The sequence below is a fragment of the Trichosurus vulpecula genome, chromosome 3 (genome assembly GCF_011100635.1).
Source record: "Trichosurus vulpecula isolate mTriVul1 chromosome 3, mTriVul1.pri, whole genome shotgun sequence".
Lineage (NCBI taxonomy): Eukaryota > Metazoa > Chordata > Mammalia > Diprotodontia > Phalangeridae > Trichosurus > Trichosurus vulpecula.
In genome coordinates, this window is record NC_050575.1 from 128551115 (window position 1) to 128573868 (window position 22754).

The 22754-nt window shown below is 47.1% G+C and overlaps 1 protein-coding gene across 1 annotated transcript in view; it reads left to right on the plus strand.

Moving 5' to 3' along the window:
- ADGRD2 (adhesion G protein-coupled receptor D2) overlaps positions 1 to 8095 on the plus strand; it is a 44412-nt gene extending 36317 nt beyond the window's left edge. Inside the window, exons 19-24 of the mRNA XM_036749816.1 lie at positions 916 to 1036; positions 3278 to 3319; positions 4702 to 4768; positions 5020 to 5229; positions 6701 to 6759; positions 8015 to 8095. Coding sequence (XP_036605711.1) covers positions 916 to 1036; positions 3278 to 3319; positions 4702 to 4768; positions 5020 to 5229; positions 6701 to 6759; positions 8015 to 8095 — 580 coding nt within the window. The remainder of the gene's footprint in view (positions 1 to 915; positions 1037 to 3277; positions 3320 to 4701; positions 4769 to 5019; positions 5230 to 6700; positions 6760 to 8014) is intronic.
- The last annotated feature ends 14659 nt before the right edge of the window (positions 8096 to 22754 follow it).

Sequence of the window (22754 nt, forward strand, 5' to 3'; positions counted from 1 at the left end):
GACTTGGGTCAGAGTCCCAGCTCTTCCACTTAATCCCTGTGTGACTTTGAACAAGTTACTTTCCCTCTCTGGGTAGAAAGGGAGGGGGGGATAATAACAAAATAAGGGGATTGAGCCAGATGACCTCTGAGGTCCCTTCGAGTGCTACGTCTGTGACCCTATGAATATTTGAGTGTGTCTGTGGGCAGGAGCATGTGGTGCATCTGTCCCGTGGCTCCCAGCTCAGGAAGGAGACAAGGAGAGACATCCCCAATCTTTGCCCTGAGGACTTAGCAGTCTGGAGGAGGAGGCTCAAGCTGAGAGCTTCTCAAAAGTTGAGACCCTAAAGTGGTAAGATAGAGGAGAATGATCTCCCAGCCAGGTGGCACAGTGCCAGGACTCAGGAAGACCTGGGTTTGAATACAGCCTCCAATACTGACTAGCTGTGTGACCCTGGGCAAATTGCTTGACCTCTGTTTGCCTCAGTTTCCGCATCTGTGAAATGAAAATAGTAATAACACCTACCTCCCAAGCTTATGATAAGGCTCCAATGAGATGCCAACGTTAGAGCACTTAACACAGCGCCTGGTACAGAGTGAGCTCTACACAAATGTCAGCTCCTGCAAGCCTTTGGAGGTTACTTCACCTTTCTGAATTTCGGTTTCCCCATATTGAAATGGACATGCTGTTCCTGCCCCCTATTTTATATATGAAGAAACTGAGGCAAGGAAAGGGAAAGCCCGTTGCCCATGATCATACAGATATTCTTATGGAATTATGGGAATACAGGACAGAAGGATTCCAGCTACCCTTCCATGTCCTTGGTCTTTTTTGTAGGGGGAAGGGAGCAGGGGCTTAGCTCTCTCTCTGGTGTGTCTCACCCTCCTAGCCCTTGGCTTCTGTACTAATGGGGCTCTCTCTCCTGTCTTCTTCCAGGGCAACAGTGAAGCCTGTGTTGGTGCTGCTGCCAGTTCTGGGCCTGACTTGGCTGGGCAGCATGCTGGCACACCTCAGTATGGCATGGGCATATGTGTCCATCATCCTCAACTCTTTCCAGGTACCCCCCACTCAGGCAACAACAGAAGAAAAGCAGGCCAGAGGGCCTGGGTCCAGTTCACTGACTTTCCTGGCATCCAGACCCCCTACTTTCTCCTTATCATTCTTCTGCCCTAAGGTAGCCCATTACAGAAGGTGACCCAGAAGTCCAAGCAGAGGATTCAGACTGCAGGATTGGTGTTAGCCCTACTTTTGGTGCTGGGGTAACAAGATCACTGTGCCTGGAATCATAGCAGTCTTGGGATTTGTTATAGAAAAGACATCTCCCAATCCAACACTCTCATTTTACAGATGGTGAAACTGAGGCCCAGAGGGATGAAATTATTTGCCCAGGGTCACACAACTAATAAATTTAAAAAGTGGGATTCAAACCCAGATTCAAATCTTTATTGAATTAAATCAAATCCTCTGGCTTTAAATCCAGGTCTCTTTCTACCTTCCACTGCTCTTCTGACTCTTTAGAAAACTCAAAAATAGGTTAAATCAGAAGATCTGGATTTAAACCCTCACTCCTGATAATTACTGGCTGTGTGGCCTTGAACAAGTCATATCACTTCTCTGGACCTCAGTTTCTCCATCTGTAAAAAGGAGTCAGAGTAGATGGCCTCTGAGGTCCCTTTCAGCTCTAAATCTATGATCCTATGCAATGATGTTACATACATCATAGCTACATGCTGTGTAACTTTAGGCAAGTCCTTTACGCTCTTTTAGTCTCATCTGTAAAATGGGGGCCATAGTGCTCACACTCCTTACCTCACAGGACAACTGTGTGGAAAGCCCCATGTGGACTGTTATTGTGTGGTCTTGCCCTATAAGTAGAGAAGCCCAAACCCTGGAACAGTGGGGTGCTTGAGGAGTGTGTGTGTGTGTGTGAGTGTGTGTGTGTGTGTGTGTATCCCAGAAGCAGCCAGTCTAAGGTGGGGAGAGGAAGGGGGGACACAGATCTCTGCTTCCAGGTCCTGTGTATGGGTGAGTAACATTCATCTGGTCCCTGAGGTCTGAGGAAGTGTCCAGCCACATCCTCCAGCAGAGCCCTTCCCACACACACACCCCTGCTCCATTAACATCATTTCCAGGGAGTTTCAGGATCCATCTGAACTAAGTCCATGGAGCATACGTGGGATAGCCCCTGGAGGACTGTATTCAAAACTTTCTCCCTCTCCCCCAATCCAGTCCAGCTCTCAGCAACTTATGCTTGTCTGTTATTGGGGAAGAAGAAAAGAGTCTGACACCCATTCACACTAAAGGGATGGGGACTAAGGACTAAGTCTGTGCATCTCTCTCCCTGCCTGTCTCTGGCTTTGTTTCTCTCACTTTGTCTCTCTTCCTTTCCCTGCCTATCTCTGTTTCTCTGTTTCTTTTTCCCCATCTGTCTTTGCTTCTATCTCTAAAATTGTAGTGGGATGTAGAAAGTGAGGGCTGGAAAAGACTTTTGAAAATGGACTATTAGAGCAGAATGAGAAAGGAAAGGGAAGGGAATAAGCATTTAAAGAAGACCTACTATGAGATGGGGAGGAAATTTGTAACTCAATATCTTGTGGAAATGAATGTTGAAAACTAAAAATAAATTTAAAAAATATTTTTAAAAAGACCTACTATGTACCATGCACTATGCTAAGTGCTTCACAGATATTATCTCATTTGATCCTCACAACGACCCTTGAAGGTGGGTGCTTCTCTTATTCCTGCTTTACACTTAAGGAAATTGAAGCAAACAGAGATTAAGTAACTTGCCCAGGGTCACACAGCTGGTAAGAGTCTGAGGCTGGATTTGAATTCATGACTTACTGCATTCCTTTAGAACATAGAATGTTAGAGTTAGGAGGGTCCTTAAAACATAGACTATTAGAACATAGAACATCAGACCTGGAAAGACCCCAACGAACTCTAGTCCAATGGGCACATTGCAGGGAGTCCCTGAACCAGCTCCATCACTCCACTGTGTCTCAGGGCTGGAGGAAAAAGGGTATTTATAATTCGCCAACCTAGTGGAATTTCTGACCATGTGGCCACTAGAGGGCAAAATCTCCCAAAGGAAATGGTAACCTTGGTTTTCCTTGGGGAAGAGGGAGATGCTATTCAGCAACCATCACTCACCCTTTCAACTTCCCCCTGACCTGGCCCCCCACACCAGAAAATGGCAGACCTGGGACCCTGCCTCCCTCCAGAAGCCGGTAGATTATTCCAAGCCCTCCCCTCCTGAGGTAGTGATGCTTTCCCCCCTTCTGTGTTATGTCTCTAGGGGCTGTACATATTCCTGGTCTATGCTGTCTACAACAGTGAGGTGAGTGGTGGGGAGGCGCCTAGCAATGGGCTCCTTAAGATTTCTTCAGTGACTGAGTATGTGGCCCAGTACCTCCCTCCCCGCAGCCCCATCTAGATACACCAGTCACAAAGATGCGGTCTAGAGAAGGAAAGAAGGGAAGGGATATCTTAAAAGATCTTAAAATCACAGAACCTTTAAGCCACAATGATCCCAGGATCCTAGATCTTGAGTCAGAGAGGACCCTGGAGGCCATTAAGCCCAAGTGACTTGCGCAAGGTAACTTGCACAGGTAGTGGGCAGCACAGGTAAGATTTAAACCCAGGTCCTCCAACTCCAGAGCCAGCCCCGAACTGAGCAGGACTCTTCACTAATGTGCCTGATAAGTGATCATCCAGCCTCCACTGAAGACCCTCCCTCCTAAAGCAGCCAATGTCCTTATTGTAGAGCTCTGCTTGTTGTATCAAGCTGAAATCTGCCTTCCACCCATTGCTCCCATTTCTGCTGTCAGGGACCAAGCAGAATAAGTCTAATCCCTATCCTTCATAGAAGCAGTGGTGGGTGCAGTGGCTGGAGTACTGGGCCTAGAATCAGGAGGACGTGAGTTCAAATCTAGCCTTTGATACTTACTATGTGACCTTGGGCCAGTCACTTAACCTCCATTTGCCTCAGTTTCCTCAACTGTAAAACAGATATGATAACAGCATCTCTTTGTAAATAGCCCTTAGCACAGTGCCTGGCGTAGTATAGTTCACTGTGGTTCAGTGGCTTCACTCATACCCCACTCTTTGTGGCCCCATTTGGGATCTTCTTGGCAAAGATACTGGAGTGGTTTGCCATTTCCTTCTCTAGCTCCTTTTATAGATGAGGAGCTGAGATAAACAGTGTTCAGTGACTTTCCCAGAGTCACACAGCTAGTGTCTGAGGCCAGATTTGAATTCAAGTCTGGCCCTGTATCCACTGCACCACCTACCTTTCCCTTGGCATATAGTAGGTACAATATAAATGCTTATTCTTTTCCCTCATCCACATGATACCCCTTCAGATATCTAGGGACAAAAATCCTGATTTCACCTCCAATTAGCTCCTTGAAGTGGATTCTGATAGACTCTTAGGGTCTGGGGCCTAGAGTTTAACTCCAAGGCTGTTTCTGAAGTACAGCTAAATCAGGGCCTTCCATCCTTGCTGCAAGGCTGGTCAGATTCCCCTGGGACTGGTGGAAAGAGCACTGGGCTGGATTCCTGTCCCAATTCTATTCTTCACTAACTGTGTGACCTTGGGCAAGTCACCTTCTAGGACTCAGTAAAATGAGAAGGTTGGACCTTCCGGCTTTCACTTTCTGATTTCTTTGGTGAGATTGCCATGGGTCTTGTCCCTGTTTCTTCTCTCACTCCCCACCCCAGGTTAGACTTGCCATACAGAGGATGAAGGAGAAGAAGAAAGCTCTCTTATTCACAGTAAGTATGGCACGTGAGATGCTGGGGGAAGGTAGGAGCATCTGTCACCTCTGTGCATCTTTGCTGATCTCTTTATGTATCTTCTATCCGTGTGACATAAATAGGGGGGATCTGACTGCTCTTTAGTTCACCTGTGTCTCCCCTCCCTGATAGAGGGGTGTTGAACTTGGTATGTGGCAGTCTAACTCAGGGGCCCATATGTTCTTGGGTCTGCTTTCTACCCACATCCCCCAAACTCTGGACTCCCATTTAACCTCAGCCCAGCTCTCTTGGAGTCTTCCTTAGGGCAGGCCCAAGCCAGCAGGGGAATTTGTGACTTACAGAACTGTTCCCGGACAATAAACTACCCATCCAGCCCAAGGAACACAGCTTCCTGGGAGACGAAGAAAGGAAATCCTCCTGGCCCCACCAGCAGCATCTCTGCCCCAGCCCCAGCCACCCGGACCCCACCCCAAAGGAGCATCATCCACCAAGGTACAAGGTGGTCCCCTCTCCCTCTGATTGCAAGACCCTGGGCAAGTCACTGTCCCCTCCTCTGCAGTGTCCTTTCCCCATCTGTCCAAGTGAGACGACCGTCTTCGGTATCTGAGTAGTATTTTCACCTTTTCAAAAGTGCCTTAGATAATCGTGCTTGGTCCTTGAAATGCCCTTGTAGACAGCATAAGAGAAAGAGTGGTAGGTGGGCGAAAACAGGAGCAGAAGGTTTGAGTTGAATAGTAACAGTGGCATCTAGTCAGCACTTTAAAGTTTGCAGAGTACTTGACGAATATTAATTCTTGGGATCCTCACAACAATCCTGGGAGGGAGGCACTATCATTATCCCCGTTTCACAGATGAGAAAACTGAAGATGAGAGGAGTCAAGTGACCGGCCCAGGGTCAAAGAGCAGGTATCTGAGATGGGATTTGAACTCGAGTCTCCCTGGTTCAAAGTCCAGTACCCTAGCCACAGAACCACCTAACTGCCCGCTCAAGGCTGGCCTCTGACACTGAAGAGTGGTGTGACCCAGAGCAAGTCGTTTTTAAAAGTAGGGATAATTCCTCCTTTGTGAAATAGGTAATCGTTCTAGGACAGCCTACCACACAAAGCTGTTGGGAGAAAAGTGCTTGGTAAACCTTAACCTACTGTAGAAATGGAAATCATTTGAATTAGCTGAAAAGCATCTTTAAAACAACATTTAACAGCAGTTGTTATAGGTGGCACACAATCCTCATTTCTATAGCACTTTAAACCTTTCAATGTGTTTTCTCCTCAGGTTTTCTCCTCTTAAGGACAGGCAGTTTTATTAATATTTTATATCTAAAGAAACAGATGCCCCCAGTAGGGAGGCGTAACTTATTCACTTACATAATGACAAGGAGCACTTATATATCGCTTTAAGGTTTGATCCTCACCACAGCTCTGTGAGGTAGATGCTATAATTATCATTGGTTTTACGGATGAAGAAACTGAGCCTGAGAGGTTAAATGACTGGTTCAGGGTCGCACAACTAGTAGGTTTCTGCAGCAGGATTTGCACTCGAGTCTTCCCTACTCCAGATCTTCCAGTTCTGAGCTCCTTCCACCATGCTGAGCTCTCTCTCAAGCAGACCATTAGAGCTGGGAGGAGCCTTAGAGAAGGTGTGTTCAGGACCAAAGGGGTGAGGAGCAGCCGTTCTCCAGAGTGGGGGGTTCTGGGAAGGGACAACCTTTTTTGGCCATCGGCTTGAACTTCGGTGGCACAAACTAAGGACAGTGACTCACTCTCCATCAGTGTCTAAGATTTGGTGGTTTCTTTGTTTTGCTGAGTCAGTTTTCAGTAGCATCTGACTCTTTGTGACCCCTTTTTAGGGTTTTCTTGGCAAAGATACTGGAGTGGTTTGCCATTTCCTTCTCTAGCATGGTGGTTTCTGGGCTCTGTTGAAGCCAAACTTTAACACAACTGTTGTCGCTTTCTTAAAACTCTAGGGAATCTTGGTGCTAAAATCCCAGGGGGTTTTTCACCCATCATGTCATCGGAGAAGTCAGTAAGTAGCCTTTGGGCTTGGTGTTTGGGGATGGGAGCATTCTCCGAAGCCCTGAACCAGGATCTAGGAGCTGACACAAATCTTTTTTTTTTTGGAGGGGGGAAGGCAAGGCAATTGGGGTTAAGTGACTTGCCCAAGGTCATACAGCTAGTGTGTCAAGTGTCTGAGGCTGGATTTGAACTCAGGTCCTCCTGACTCCAGGGCTGGTGCTCTATTCACTGTGCCACCTAGCTGCCCCTAACACAGATCTTAAGACTCACTAGTCCTTGGGGCTCATCACAAAATTCCATCACTAAAAAAGGACCCTTAGGACCTTGAACGTCAGAGCTGAAAGATACATAAAAACATGAAATATTCAGGCTGAGAAGGAGCTTGAAACACAGACTATCAGAGCATGGAACATAGACCGCTAGAGCTAGAAGGGGATCTTGACTGTTAGAACATAGAACATAGATTGTTTGAGATGGAAGATTAGAGCCCATCTAATCTAATGCCTGGATTTTAAAACTGAGAAAACTGATAGCCAGAGATGAGCAGTGATTCACCCAAGGTCACATAGTGAGCCACGGGCAGAGGGGGGCTGGAACCCCCATATTCTGATTTTGTGCACTGCTCCTATTAAAGCTGTCTTTAGCCCCTTGGCCTAACCTGGGCTATGCTTTTACTGACCAGCCCACAAACCAGAAGGGAGTGAAAAGGAAGGGTTAGAAAGGCAGACCCCTGATCAGGTGATCTCAGTCCTGTTGGGGCTCCCCCATCCCCTTGCTACACCTCTGGTGGACCAGCTAGGCCTCTCCACCTTGAAGCCACCCTTAGCCCCCTGGGGGCTGACTAGGCAGCTGGGCATTCAGTTACTGGGCAGAATAGCCCTGAGGGAGGGGCTAGCTGGGAGATGAGCCAGGTGACATGATTTCTGAGCCCGGGAGCATTAATCTCCACATGGTGTCTGAATGCCAAGGCCAAGAGACGAGGGAGGCTGAGAGATCGAATCAGTTTGTTGCTGGGCTGGTGTTTGAGGGGAGGAGGGGAGATGAGGAAACCATTTCATAACAGCTGCAGCTGTTGGGAGGTGGGGGGGCAGTCAGTCCCTGATCCAGTACAGCAGAAGCCAACTTCACTAAAAGGGGGTCCCACTCTCCCTCCCACAGACCCTCAGTGTTACCCACACTCTCAGGGCAGGGAGGAATCCCAGGTCAGAGATTTAGAGCTGGGAGGAACCTTTGAAATCATCTAGTCCAACCCCGTCATTTTACAGATGGAGAAACGGAGGCCCAGAGATGAGGAAGGTCACAAGAGGAGACCAGTGAGCCCTTTCCCACAGACCCCTAAACTCTGAGTCCTTGAAGGATAAATGGGAAGAAAGGGGAAGGAGGGGGAAAAGGACTGAGTTAAGAAGAACTGAACTGGAAGGCAGAATAGGGCCAGACTTGGGTTTGGAGGGTGTTGAGAGGGGACAGAAGGAAAGTTGAGTTGAGTGACAGAGAAGGGAAGAATAGGCGTTCCTGGAAAAGGTGGATTGGGCCCAGGCCAACAAGAGTCACTGGACAGAATGTAGATGGGGAAACTGAGCACAAAACTCCTGTGGATGCCCCTGGTTTGGGTTGTGCTAGTAACCCTATCTCGATTTTCATCCTGTTTGCAGGCAGTGGAGTTGACGTCATTCAAATCTTCAGGTACGAGATGGGAGGAGGCAGATGCAAAACCCTTACTGGGGCTGGGGGCTGGGGGCTGGGGAGTAACTGGCCTAGGGCCAGAGCTCAGAACCGGGCCAACAGCTCTGCCCTGGAGCATAGGCACAGCTGCCTACCCCTCTCTGGAAGTTCTAGTGTGATTCAGAAAGGAGCCTAACTGGGCAAGCTGAGCTCTCCATCTTGTCCCCTCCCCACTCTCAGTTCCTGCCCCTTGGCTGCCTCCCCTATATAGCTTCGTGCCACAAATTTCACCATTAGACCTTCATTCCTTTGGCTTAGTCCTTTGTCCCCTGGAAGAGTTGCTTACACATTCAGTCGCCGAATCCTCAGTTGATTGATCCCGTTCCAGAAAGCAGGGTTTGTTTGTTGGGGGGCAGGGGAGGAAGACAAGAAGACAAGAGGACCCTGGGCACCTTGCGGCTGGTAGAGTGGGAGGGGAAAATGACTGAAGTGGGGTTGGGGGTGAAAAGGGAGGGGCAAAAGAAGACTGAAATTGCAGAAGATAAACAAAGCAGTTTTGAGTCTGGCCACCTTGGCCCCATCACGGCCCCTTTCTTTCTCCCCTTCTGCTCTTTCCTCTCCTCCCCATTCTCTCCTCCCACAAAAGCAGGAGATCTCACCTCCCCCCTCCCACCTCACCACCCCGTCACCAAACCCAGGACCTCCGTGCTCTGTCCTTTCCCCACTATAGATAGGAGGCCCCTCCTTCCTCTTAAGCTCCTATCCCTCAAAATTCAGAGATCCCTTTTCCCCCCTCCCACCTCCCTGTCCTCTCTCTGCTCAAAAGCAGAAGGTCTTTTCTTCCTTCATCCCCCCGCCCAAGCCCAAAGGCAGGAGATGAGTCTCCTTGGACTGACACAAGATCCACTCATCCACCTGCTCCCAGTCTTCCTTTCTTGGTCTCCCCCTCCCCCCTGTCTAAGTAGCCCCTGAATCCAGAGGTGGCCCAGGCGGAGGAGGGTATTCAGAGCTGGTGGGGTGGCATCCTGTTGCCTCTTCCCCCCTCCCCCCAGAAAAATAGACAGCCCTCTTCAGTTGGGGAGGACTGTGGCTGGGCCTGACACTGAGGGGGATGAAAGTGGGGAGGAAGGGGGGTGTGTGTAGAACCATGACATAGCCCTGCCCAGCCCTCTGTAGCTGTCTGCATCTGTCTGCCCACAATTCGTGTCACATGCATGCATTGTGGGTTCTATGCATGATCCCCAGATATATATGCATAGATATATACAGATATATACAGTAATTATCCTTCCAGTCATCCATGCCCCGCCCCCCCCAGGTTAACTAAACAAGCCCACGTCCTAGATAAATCTGGAGAATTTACTGTCCTAAGCCACTCTGTGTAGCAAGGTCACCATCATTTATCTCCCAGGGAATTGTCAACTTCTGAGAAGAGCTCACACTTTCCCCTCACCCCTTTCCCCACCCCCCCCCTTCCCCCATCCCTGCCCCAGGGACAAAGGGAGGGAGAGAGGAGAGAAGAGAGAATCCTAGAGTATGAGCCCTGCTGCTATAGACAGTTGGAGCTGGATGCCCCTTAGAGCCAAAAACGGAGACTGTTAGAACAGGAAGGGACAGAAAACATTCATTAGTAGGCACCCCCACCCCACACTGGAATGATGGAGGCCTTAGTTCCTATGCTCCATCAACTTTTAGCCCTACTGTGAACCCAGAACTCCTGAGCTCAGGAGATCCACCAGCCTTGTCCTCCCAAGTTGCTGGGATAACAGGTGTGTGTCAGGAGGCCCAACAACCCATTTTACAGATAAGGAAACACCTCAGAGAGAGGTGATAACCTGCCCAAAAGCACATAACTATTTAGTAGCAGAAGAAAGGTCTCTGCTGGAACTGTTGAATCTGATGAATCTCAGAGCTGGAAGGGACTCCAGAGAATAAGTACCAAGGCCAATGCCTACCCGAAAAGCCATGCCCTCTCCAGTCTCCTCAGTGAGTGGTCTCCCCCGAGAAGACCTCCACAGATGGATTCTTCACTGACTTAAAGGCCATCCATTCCACTTTGAGGCAACTTGATTCGAGAGCTAATTCTTCCTAACATTGGGTCCAACTCTGCCTTTCTGGAACATTCATCCGGGGCACTAAGTTCCTAGTGGCTGAGTCTCGAAGACCTCTATCAAGTACCTGCCTTGCTACAACCCCATGAGGCAGGTACTGCATACTGGTGACTGACAACATCTCACTTTACAGAGAAGGAAAGTGAGCACCAGAGGGGTTGCGTCCTTTGTTCAGGGTCACACAGCTAACAACTGTCAGAGGCAAGATTTAAAGCCACTTTCCTCTATTTTCCACTACACCGCACTGACTCTGTTTTGCCTCTGACAAAATCAGTCATCAGAATCTCCCCTTCCCCGAGTCTTCTTTTTTTTCTGGGCTAAACCCCTCCAGTTCCTCCAACAGCATGGCGGTCTAGTCCTTTCAACATCTTGGCTTCCCTCTTGTGGATACACTCCCGCTTGCCAGTGTCCTCTATAAAACATGGCACACCAGGACTGAACACAGTACTCCAAAACTGCATGACTAGAGTAGAAGAGTGAAGAGCCTGGGACTTGGATTTAGGGGACCTGAGTTCAAATCCTACCTAACTGGCTGAGGGCGACTCTGGTCACTTCAGGTCACTTCATCTCTCTGGGCCTCAGTTTTCCTCATTTGAAAAAGGCTTTTCCAGCCCTAAAGTCATAATCCTATGAGCTTCCGCATTCTGGCCACCACATGTTTATTAAGGCAACCTAAGACCTGATTGACAAGATAATGAATGGTAAAATTTCCTGGAAGCAGGAAGATCTGGGTTCAGATTCTGCTTCTGAAACCAACTAGCTGTGTCACCTTGTGTAAATGACCTAACTTCTCAGCACCCCCAGGCAGCTCTCTAAAACTACAGATCATAAAAAAGTTTGTCCCCAGAAACTTCCTGTGTTGATTTAATAATACAAAAGTCCCAATGAGGTTGCTTAACTGCCCTGTCACACAGTTGATGCATGTCCAGCTTGAGGTCCACTAAAGTCTTCAGATCTTTTACACACATGCTACTGACTACTTATCTTTTCTCCATTCTGTTCCATTGTCCCCTCCAGTTTTAATATTCTAAAGTCCCATCCAACTCTTACATTCCATATTACAGCAGGCCATTGTTCTAAGATCCTTTTTGGCTCTAACTCTGTATGTCTTAGAGATGATCCTTACATCTCTTATCTCACCCCAGGTCCTTTTCCCCCTAGAACCAAGGGCCAGTATGGAAAAGGAAGAAAGGAGAGGCCAATGTGGCTGGTAGGGGACAGAAACAGAGTTCGACAGTGACCCTGGGGAGAGCAAAAGGCATGGCCTGTGGCTTGGAGGGAGACCATGTAGCTTCACCCATCACCTTAGCACCCCTTTTCCAGTCTAGTCCCTGGGCAGAATCTGCAGGAAAAAACATGCCCTTCACTGGACACGTCCTCTCCCCTCCCCTTACCCTTCCCTGACCCATCAGGGCTCACCAAGTGCCAGAACTGAAGGTGACTACCTCACCCCCTTCCCCTCTTTTTTTTCTCCCTTCCTCTGAGTCAAAAATGAGCTCAGGGCCTTCTTCCCTCCTGCCCCCTCCCACCTCCAACTCCTGTGGCATAAGCCTTGTCTTAACAAACAAGGGATGCCAGCAGCTCTGGCTCCTTCTTGGCTTCAAGTGATGCCTGCATTGTTTCCTGGGGATAATTTCATTATCCTCAGTGAATACACGTTGCTAAGCCATGCATAGCAACATGGAGTGAGCTTCTCCCTGACTCCAGGAAGGTGCTGCCCTGCCCAGCAGGGCCCAGCCCCCTGGGAGAGCCAGGAAAAGTAGCCCCAGGAGACCGCCCCCCCCCCCACTTCAGGGAACAGAAGCTTCCCACCCCACCCTCAGGGAAACAGTCTTGTCTTCTACCCTAGGGAAATAGCCCTTCTCCCTCATCTGAAAGAAAAAGACCTTACTCCTTTGCCCCCCTTTCTCCTTCCCACTGTAAATAGCCAGGTCACCTCCACCATGCCGGGGAAATACCCTTCCCACCTCAGGCCCTGCCGGTGATCTGACTCTCTCCCTGCCCAGAAGTACTCTGTCCCTACTATCCCCAGGAAAACAAGCCATCCCACCCCTCAAAGATTAATATCCTCCTTTCACATCAGAAAGGCGAGCCTCCACAAAAACAAAAACCTAGCCAACACCTCCACCACCATCACTCACTCCAGAAACAGCCAAGCACCCTCATGACCCTCACAGCCAAATGCCCTCTTATCTCATGGAACCATGCCCTTTCCCTATTGGTCAGTCAACTAGCTTCATGCACACCTGTGGTGTGCCACTCACTGTGCTAAGTGCAAAAGCAGCCAGATTTGCTTTCTCTTCCCCTCCCCTCCCCCTAAAAACCCAAGCTCACTCTTTACCTCCTATTCCCCTCTTCTACGCTCTATACTCACCCCATGGGGTAGAATTTAAAGGAGTAGAGTTAGGAAATTCTGAGCCCCTCAGGTAGAAGCTGAAGCATTAGGAGGCAGACAAAGTGGGGACGAATGAAGATCCCTTCCCCTCTCCCCCTTCCCTTCACCTTCTCTGTTCTCTCCTCCCAGTGGACTTAGAATATTAGTGGGTAACCAATGCCACCTTCAAAACCAGGCTTGATTCCTTACCAATAGACCCTGGTCTATGCTCAGGTTTCTAGGCCAAATGTCAACATGTGAGCCTAACAGACCTTCAGCGAGGGTCAAGTGAAGCCCACAGAGAATGTTGCCTGCCCATTATCCCAGTCGCAGGCCAAGCTCTTGGATGAACATCCTGGAAATCTGCACCCCACCCCCAGCCACGAGGAAGAACTTGGCCAGCACACCAAGGACATAGGCCTTGCACACAGGAGGCCTTAAATAAATGTTTGTTCAATTGAATTGTGGCATTGAAGTGAATGGAATAGAGCCAGAGGCCTAGGTTGGAGCATGGGTCATCTTTCTGCATGGTTTGGGTAGCTCCCCTCTTACTGTGTGTCCTAAGCGACATTTCTGACCCAATACAAAAGTATAGGATTTGGGTTAGAAGGTTCCTCAGCGGTCATCTTGTGGTCTAACCTGTGGCTCCTTTTACCTTTGGACAGAACTTAGCATAGGAAGCTTTTCCAGATATCAAACCCAGACTTACCTCTTTACAGCTTCCCCCCACTGCTCCTGTTTCTGTCCTCTGGGGACAAATGGCACAAATCCAGCTCTTCAGATGTTTGAAGGCAGCTAAAATTTCCCCCTAGGTCTTCTCAGGCTAAACATCCCTATTCCCTTCAATTGAGCATCCTGGACCATGCACAGAGTCAGTGATCCTTGTCCTATTTGTCCTCCTCCATCAGTTTCCAATGTCTGAGATTCACTTCCCATTGGGTATTGTATGGCTCTTTAAAGAATGTTAAACCGTGGAATATTACAGTTTGAAGAGACCTTAAAGTACAGAATTTCAGAACTCAAAAAGACCTTTAAAATATCTGATGTTAGAGCTGGAAGGAGCAATGGTAAGAACATTGGGTTTGGAGTCAGGAGACCTGAATTCTAATTCTGATACTGCCACTTCCCTTCCCCCAGTCTCAGTTTTTTTCATCTACAAATTAAAGGATGATTATTAGCAATATCATCTCATAAAACAGAAAGAACCAGTGGAGGGTTAAGCCAGTTTAGAGAAAATTTGCCAAGACATCCAACTAAGCAAAGTCATGCCAATGGAATTCAATGATGAAAATAAAGGGACTATCCACACAAGAAAAATGGAAAAGATTAGCAAGAAACAGCTGTTTTCTCCATTGAGAACAGTGGGTCTACCATACTTGAACCCTAACATCACAATCACAGTTGTGTCCATAGAGAGTTAGGGCATTAAAGAGGAAAAAATATGGGGAAAACAGCTGGACTGGACCAAATGGCTATAGAGGAGCTCCATGCTAGAGGCAACACAGTTGTGAGGACATACACAAACTATCCAAAGGAGAAGATACCAAAGGCATGGAGAAAACCTCAGGTATCTGAGAGAACATTGATGACTACTGACTTATACGCCTACTCTCTCTCATCAACACAGAATCTTTATTAACATTTTCTCTGCATGAATTGAGAGCATCCTCAATGAGAGAATTACTAGGGAACAAGGAGGCTTTTGCAAGTAACATATTCAACAATGGACACTTTATGATTTCACAATTAACTGAAAGATGTAGAGAATATAAGATCCTGTTGTGTTAATCCTTTGTTGATAATGAAACACACACACACACATTTGAATTGGTAGAACAAAACATTGTCTTACTGGCTCTTCAGCAACAAAGTATTTCCCATCCATGCATCAAAATCATTCAAAATTCCTTGGAAGATATAACAATAGAAAGAATCCTATTCAATGACTCACTGATAATAAGCATCAGGGAAGACATAAAACATGGAGATGGATGTATTCTCTCCAAAGGTGTTCACCACTGCAATAGGGGAAATCCAGGGCAAAGTCCAGGAAGAAGGGGAGATGGTGAAGTTCTCTAGATCTCCTGTTTGGGGATGTCATTGTTTGGAGACTCTGAAGATTGCAGAATCTCCTGGAGAGACATCCATAATCTTGCAAATGACTTGACCTTCCATCTACACAAGAAAGACTAAGTGGATGAAGAATATCTATTGCCCAGATTTTAACATGCATTTAGAGGGATACCCCGTAGAGCTTGTTCTGTTTATATGTACATCTGGGACAGATATTAAGGATGTGCAATGATTTAAGCCCAGAACTGAATAGGAGAAAGAGAAGGAGCTGGATTACTTTGGAGAAATTATAGAGCCTGTCACCACAAGCTTCCCATGAGAGCCAAGGTCCATCTTTTCAATACTAACATTCCACCAGGGTTGCTATATGGTGTTGAGTCATGGAATATAATTACCTCTAAAAAAAACTAAAAAGGAGCATCCTACAGAGGACAATAGAAAGAAGTATGAGGGTGAGAGTAGGATGCCATATGTAACCAATGAGAAGATTGTAAGAATAGATATCATCAAGGAATTCAATGACAGGAAGAGATGATGGGTTGATCACATGGCAAGAATGATAGATGACAAGTGACAAGTTGCCAGAATGCTTTCCTGGCCCACTAAAATGTAGGAGAAAGCCAAGACAGCCTCCAGAATATCTATGCCTGGTGGCAAAGAATTGGAAATCCAGGGGATGCCCATCAATTGGGGAATGGCTGAACAAGTTGTGGTATATGAATGTAATGGAATATTATTGTGCTGTAAGAAATGGGGAAGATACAGACTTCATCATAACCTGGAAAGACCTACATGATCTGATGCTGAGTGAGAGGAGCAGAACCAGGAGAACATTGTACACAACCACAGACATATTGATTCTGTGCTGACTAACTTTGATAGAGTTGGCTCTTCTCAGCATTACAAGGTTCAAAGACAGCCTCAAAGGTCTCATGGTGGAAAGAGCTATCTACATCCAGATAAAAACTATGGAGTATGAATTCAGATTGAAGGAAACTATCTGTTCTCTCTTTTTTTCTATATCTTTTTTTTTCATTTTGTTTCTTCTTTCTCATGACTCACTCCATTGATCATGGTTCTTAATTACTATTTAATTACTTTTTATTTTTATTTTTTAATTTTTTATTTTTTGATCACGGTTCTTAATTACTATTTAATTACTTTTTATTTTTATTTTTTAATTACTATTGTGTAAATATGTTTAATGTGAAGGTATATGCAGAACATACATAGGATTCCATGCCGTCTTGGGAGGAGGGAAGAGGGGAGGAAAATTTGGAACTCAAAAACCTGTGGAACTGAGTGTTGTAAACTAAAAATAAAAAATTAAATATTTTTTAAAAAGAATATCTATGCCTGGAGCCTCAATGGTTACTTTTGGGGAAGACATAGACAAGAATTACATAGACTAGGTGGGCATAGATGGGTTGAAATCTACACTGGTGGAGGGAACCATTGAATAGATGAAATCATAGATCTCCAGCTCATGAATCAATGAATAGAATGTTAGAACACAGAATGTCAGAGGTGGAAGGGACCTTAGAAATAAAGAATGTTAGAACATGGAACACAGATGATCAGGAGATGGCAAGGAGCGTGTTGTTGCTTATCCTTCGTTCTTGAAGAGGACCATGAAATCAGGAAGGCGATGCCATGACTTGCAAGCAAATTGGATTTGAGAGAGGGAACACTGTGCAAAGTCACCAGCCTCACTTTCTCCCCCAGAGCTATCTGGGTCCAGTGGCCAGATATGGATCAGAATGAATGGAGATGCCCTCCCTCCCCTGGAAAGGAGCTTAGGACATAAAAGAGAGACAATAAGAATCCAAAGAGACCTTAGAACAGGAATTGTTACAGCCAGAAGAAACCTCAAAAGTCACTTGGTCCCAATCCTTCTTGAAGCATTAATCTCCTTTACTGTCTTTCCCAATGTTGACCTGGGTGACTTTGATGAACCACAGTTTCTCCATCATAGGAGTTAAGAGCTGGAGAGGACTTTAGAGATCATCTAGTCCAGCAAGGCCCCAGAGGGAAGTAGCTGACCTAAAGACACCCGGAGTAGAATTCAGGTCCTCTGATGACAGATTCTTTGGTTTGGCTATTCAGTCTACTTGAGCAGGGGTGAGAGTCCCCGAAACAAGGAATCCGAGTGCACAAAAGATACTGCAACTGGAGAAAGCCAGGGGAAATCTGTGGTTTCCTTTACTTCGCACAAGAATAATAGCTAGCACTTACATTGGCACTTTAAGGATTGGGCTTTACATTTATTATTTCATTTGCTCCTCCATGAGGATAGATGCTACACAACTCCATGAGATAGATGCCATAATTAACTCCACTTTACAGATGAGAAAACTGAGTTGGAGATAGGAAGTGATATGTCCAGGGTCACACAGATGGTAAGTGTCTGAGGCAGGATTTGAATTCCAGTTTCCTTGACTACAAATCCATCGCTATCCACTGTACCAACCAGCTACTTTATATACTTCCCTCCTCCTGGACCATCTTTAGCTCCTTCATTTACAAAGAAATATTCAGATAGACAAACACACAAGCATACTCACACAGGCTCAGTCCCCTAGGCCAGTGCCCTCCAAACTTTTTACTTATGTATCAGGAAAATATTTTTGAGCCCCCCATACACATTTATTTATTTATGAATTCTACACATGCACTTCTGTACAAATAAGTACATTATAAAGCTTACACCAAAATTTAAAGTGTGAGATAAAAATAAAACAATATTTGATCCCAGATTCAATAGGCAGCCAGGGGGTGCACATTGAAGGGAGGGGTGGGGTGGGGGGTGACATAGTCAGACCTGTGCTTAAGGGAAGTTTCTTCTGGCAGCTATGAAAGACAGATTGGAGGGAGAAGGGCCTTGAGACAGATGGATGAGTTGGGAGGATGTTTCAAAAATTCAGGTGAGAGGTGACAAGGGCCTGAGCTAGAGTGAAGGCTGAGGAGAGAGAGAACACAGATGGAAGAGATATTGGGAAGATTAAAAAAAAGCATTTGACAAGTGATTGGATATACGAACTGAGTGAGAGGGAGGAGGCCAAGATGACCCTGAGATTGAAGACCTGGGGACTGGAAGGATGAAGCTTCCATCCACAGTAATAGGAGAGTTCTGAAAAGGGCTGAGTTTAGGGGATAAGATGATGTACCAAGATCAGCAATGCAAAGCATAACCCAATTTACCCACTTACCCCATGCAACTCATTCAGGACAGAATTCAATTGGGGACCAAGATTGGGGGTTGGGGGAGGGCAGGGCTCTTACTCCGGAGCACTGGAGCACATAGAGTTCCTTGAGGTCTGCCTGACAAAGTCGAGGTCCAGAGGACCAACTGTGGGCCTCCTGGGCTGGAAGTAGAATTTGTCAATGTAGTCACTTCGGGTGACAGGGGCCAGGGCTAGATTATAACAACCTTGGGGGTGAGGGGCAGGGACAACATCAGCCATAGTGATGTGGTGGGAGAATGTTAGGTGATAATGGGTGAAGGGAGTAGTTTAGTTGTGCTCATCAAAAGTCCGTGAGGCTGGAATTTAGCCTCTTTTCCCATTCTCTGATTGATATCATCCCCACCCCCATTCCTTGTGGTCATGTAATGGTTTCCTGGGGTGCGTGAGTCCCATTTAGCAGACCACTGCCCGAGACTCCTGCGTCTCCATGGCCCTGACCCCATTTTTCCCTTGGGAGTGGGGATCCCCAGCCTGGATACCACCACCTCTCAAAGCCTCTGCCCTGGACATCACCCCAAGGGTGAGTCAGGACCCTGGAGGTATGTCAAATGTTCATTTTCCCCCCTCTTCCACTGCTATTGATCCCAGTGTTTCCTCATGGCATGGAGGTGACTCTGGAGCCTAGACAGCTCTTTCAGGAAAGCATTGGGTGGAGCTGCAAAGACCTAGAGGCTGAGTGTTGAGGATTAGAGACATGAATTTTTGGTCACTGCAACTCTTCCTAACTTCCTCATTTCTATAGGGGAGCCTCCATTCTTCCAGTGGCCTGAGTTCTAACCCTGGGAATCATCCTTGACCCTTCACTCTCTCTCACCACCACCCCCTCAAGTCCAATAACATGTCAGGTCTTACTAATTCCACATCCTCAACATCTCTAGAATCCATCCCCTTTTCTCTACACATACCACAACCACCTTCATCCAGGCCCTCAGCACCCCTAATTGATGCTACTGCAACAGCCTCCTACTGGTCTCCCTACAGTCTAGCCTCCACACTTTCCAAGGTAGAGATCTGAACATGCTGCTTCTCTGCCTCAAGAAACTCCAGAGGATCCCCATTACCCTTAGGATAAAATACAAACTCCTCTGACTTTGAAGTCCTTTATAATCTGGTTCCTGTATATCTTTCCATGCTGACTACATGGTAACTCCCCCTTCACTTGGTCTTCCCCTCCCAGCTTGATTTTTTTTCTTTTTTTCTAATTAAAGAGGCCATCTCTTGACTCACTTCTTAAAGAGGCCTATTCACTGAATCGGTGTTACCTCACTCTGAGTGAGTACATGAAAAGGCCTGAAAAGGCCAGGGTCTCCTGTTGCATCCTGGGCCATCTCCAGTCATCCTGATGAATATCTGGTCATTGGACCCAGAGGGCTCTGGAGGAGAAAGTGAGGCTGGTGACCTTGCACAGCCCTCCCTCACTCAAATCAAAGTCAACTGCAAGTCACGTCATAATCTCCCTGATGTCATGGTCCTCTTCGAGAACGAAGGACAAACACAACTTTACAATCAAGCTAACTTGACCTGCTTGCTCTTCTCCATATGTAGCATTCTGTTCTTCACCTCTGCATTTGCGTGAGCTGTCCCACTTACCTGGAATATTCTCTCTCCTACCCTGCAACCCTTGGAACTCCTAGTTCTCTTCAAAGCTCAGCTCACTTTGACACAGCCTCTCATGATTCCTCCAGTTGCCAGTGCCCCCCACTAATTCACTATTTCTTTTGTAGATATCCTGTATGTATTTTCCTGTAGGATGTAAGCTTCTGGAGGGCATAGATTCCCCAGAGTTGGGGCTGTTGATTGGCTCTTAGAGCTGCCAATTTAAAATATAAAATATTATTCCTAGATAAAACCCACTACAGAATGTTAGTTGATAGCGTGTCACAACTGGAAGGAATCTTGGAAATCATGGAGCCTAAACCCTCACTTCATGGGCAAAGGGCCTGAAGCTCAGAGAAGGAGGGGTTACTTAGATAGTGCCCAAGGAAGACTGAAATCCAGGTCATCTGATTCTAAGTTACTTCACATACTATTCAGGTTCGGTCATTTTCAGTCCTGTCTGGCCCTTTGTGGCCCTATTTGAGGTTTTCTTGGCAAAGATACTGAGTGGTTTGCCATTTCCTTCTCCAGCCCAGTTTACAGATGAGGAAACTGAGGCGAACAGGGGACTTGCCCAGGGTCCCACAGCTAGTAAGTGTCTGAGGCCAGATTTGAACTCAGGAAGCTAAGTCTTCCTGACTTCAACCTGGCACTCTAACCACTGAGCAACCTAATGCCCACTGTGTGTACTACCACAGTGCTTCGAGAGAGTGCTTCCTCTGTGTCCCTATCTGGTTTTTGAAAACCACTGATCCTGCTCTCCCTCATTTCTTTTGGCTCACTCTTCCCTACCTCTAACCCACACACACATGCAAATGCTCACACAAACACACACAAATCCACAGACTTGCACATGTATACACACACACACACACACACACACACACACACACACCCTTAGTAGAGAACTGGGAGAAGGTTATCCAGATCTGGTGATCTACATGTCTATCTCTGTTGAGTTTTTACCCTGAGCCTTATCCACCTTCCCTCAGAGCCTCAACCAAAGAGAGCTGAGATTGGTACTTCAAGTTCAAAAGACAAAAGTAAAAACATTTCGAAACCAATTGCAAAATTTATTGGAGGAGGGCAGAAGGGTAGAGGCCTTCCCATTGGGGAGGGGGAGACACTTAAGGGCACTTCTTGTTTTCCAAAAAGAGGACACAGTGTGTGTCTCCCATCCGCTGGTCACCAGCTCTTCAATGGGCTGCCTAGTTCAAAGTGGGAATTGAATCACAGAGACTGACAGATGGGAAGGAAAAAACACCCATGCTCTTGAGCCATGGTTCACCAGGTTTGGGCAAATGGCAACAAGGAAAGTACCAGGGTAAAGGTCCCTGGTTTATCTATTCATGCACTGTCTTGTTCTGAGGGTGCCCCCACCCCACCTAGATTGCCAGCCCAACCCTGGTGAGTTAAGCGGATGGGGGAGGGGGCCGGCGTGCCAGGGAACTGGAGCTGAGGACAGGTCTACAAAGATTCTGGGCCACTGAGAGCACAATACAGAAGAGGCAAGGAAGGCTTTGGGATGGGGCCTGTGTTTGGGACAGAAAAGATCTCAATATGGGAAGGGCAGATGGACCAGTACTAGGCAAATGAGCAACCCATTTCGGATGCCAAAGCATTATGATCAGCAGATGCCAAAGTCCTCGTTCCCCAACTCCTCACCTCAAAACAGCTTTTACCTCCCCCAGCTCAGCAAAGGTGAACAGGTGCAGGCTACACACAGAGTTCCTTGGCAATCTGTTTTCTTCCTGGGTGTCCACAAGAGAGAGAGAGAAGAGGCTGCCCTCTGCCTTCCTCAATGGACCAGTGCATCTCCACAGTAGCAGAGGCCTCACAGGCTCTTCACCCCTACATACATACACACACAGCCATGCTGAGAACCCGCCTAGGGTCTGAACTCCTAAAGGAATACAGTTCCCTTGGGGGAATGAGGGTGGGCAAGAGACCCTAACCATTCTGAATCATGGAATCTCTGAGCTAGAAATTACCCCCGAGGTCATCTGGTCAGAGGACTCTCCCCCCACACACACACACACCCATTCCTGAATAGGACTCTTCCCCACAATGTCCCCAACAAGTTGGTCATTCAGACTTTGTGAAGCTCTCCAGTGGTGGGGAATCCATTCAACATCTGGACAAGATGTCATTCCTCAGGTGGATCCTAAATCTGTCATTCTGCAATTTCTACCCACTGCTCCTAGATCTGTCTTCTGAAGCCAGGAGAAATGAGTCTGCTCTGGATAGGGGAACCTCAAATCCCTGTAATTAAAAGAACTTCAGGACAATGGCCCAATTCCATAAAGAGGGTAGGGAAGAATGAAGGTGTTGGTGATGGGGATATGACAGCATTGGGAGAGCTAGCAATGGGTGCCAACCCTAACCCCTTTCCTCTCCCTCTCCTCAAATCCTAGGATTGTCCCCAAATCTCTCCTACACAGAGCTCCATCTCCCTCTTAAGGAGTGAAAGAGATGGGTGGACAGAGAAGACCTTTTCTGTAGCCTTGCAAATAATATCGGCCTGGATTTGCCAAATGAGAATTGTATCCACTTTTTTTCTTTACGGAAGGTGGGGGGCTTTCTGTGCCAGCCAGTTTCTAGGTCCCCTCTGTCCCCCATGAGCCTCTGCCCAGTGTGACCCACTCTTTTATTGCTACACATAACAAGATCTATGAAATAGGGGCTGATCCCCACCCTACCTCTACTCATTCTATGCTCTTTTAAGGGTTCATAAAGAAATTGGGCAAATGCATGATGAGCTGGTGCTGTGGGCTTCCTCCCTGTCCTTTGGGTGGGGAGATGCTCTGCCTCCTCTTTTCCTCTCTCCTGTCCTCTCCCTGCATCTGGAGGCATGTATTATTAAGTCCATGTCTATCCCATGGAGAGGGTGAGACTAAGCAAAAGGGGTCCTTGTGAAGTCTCACCCCATCCCCTCTGACCCAGT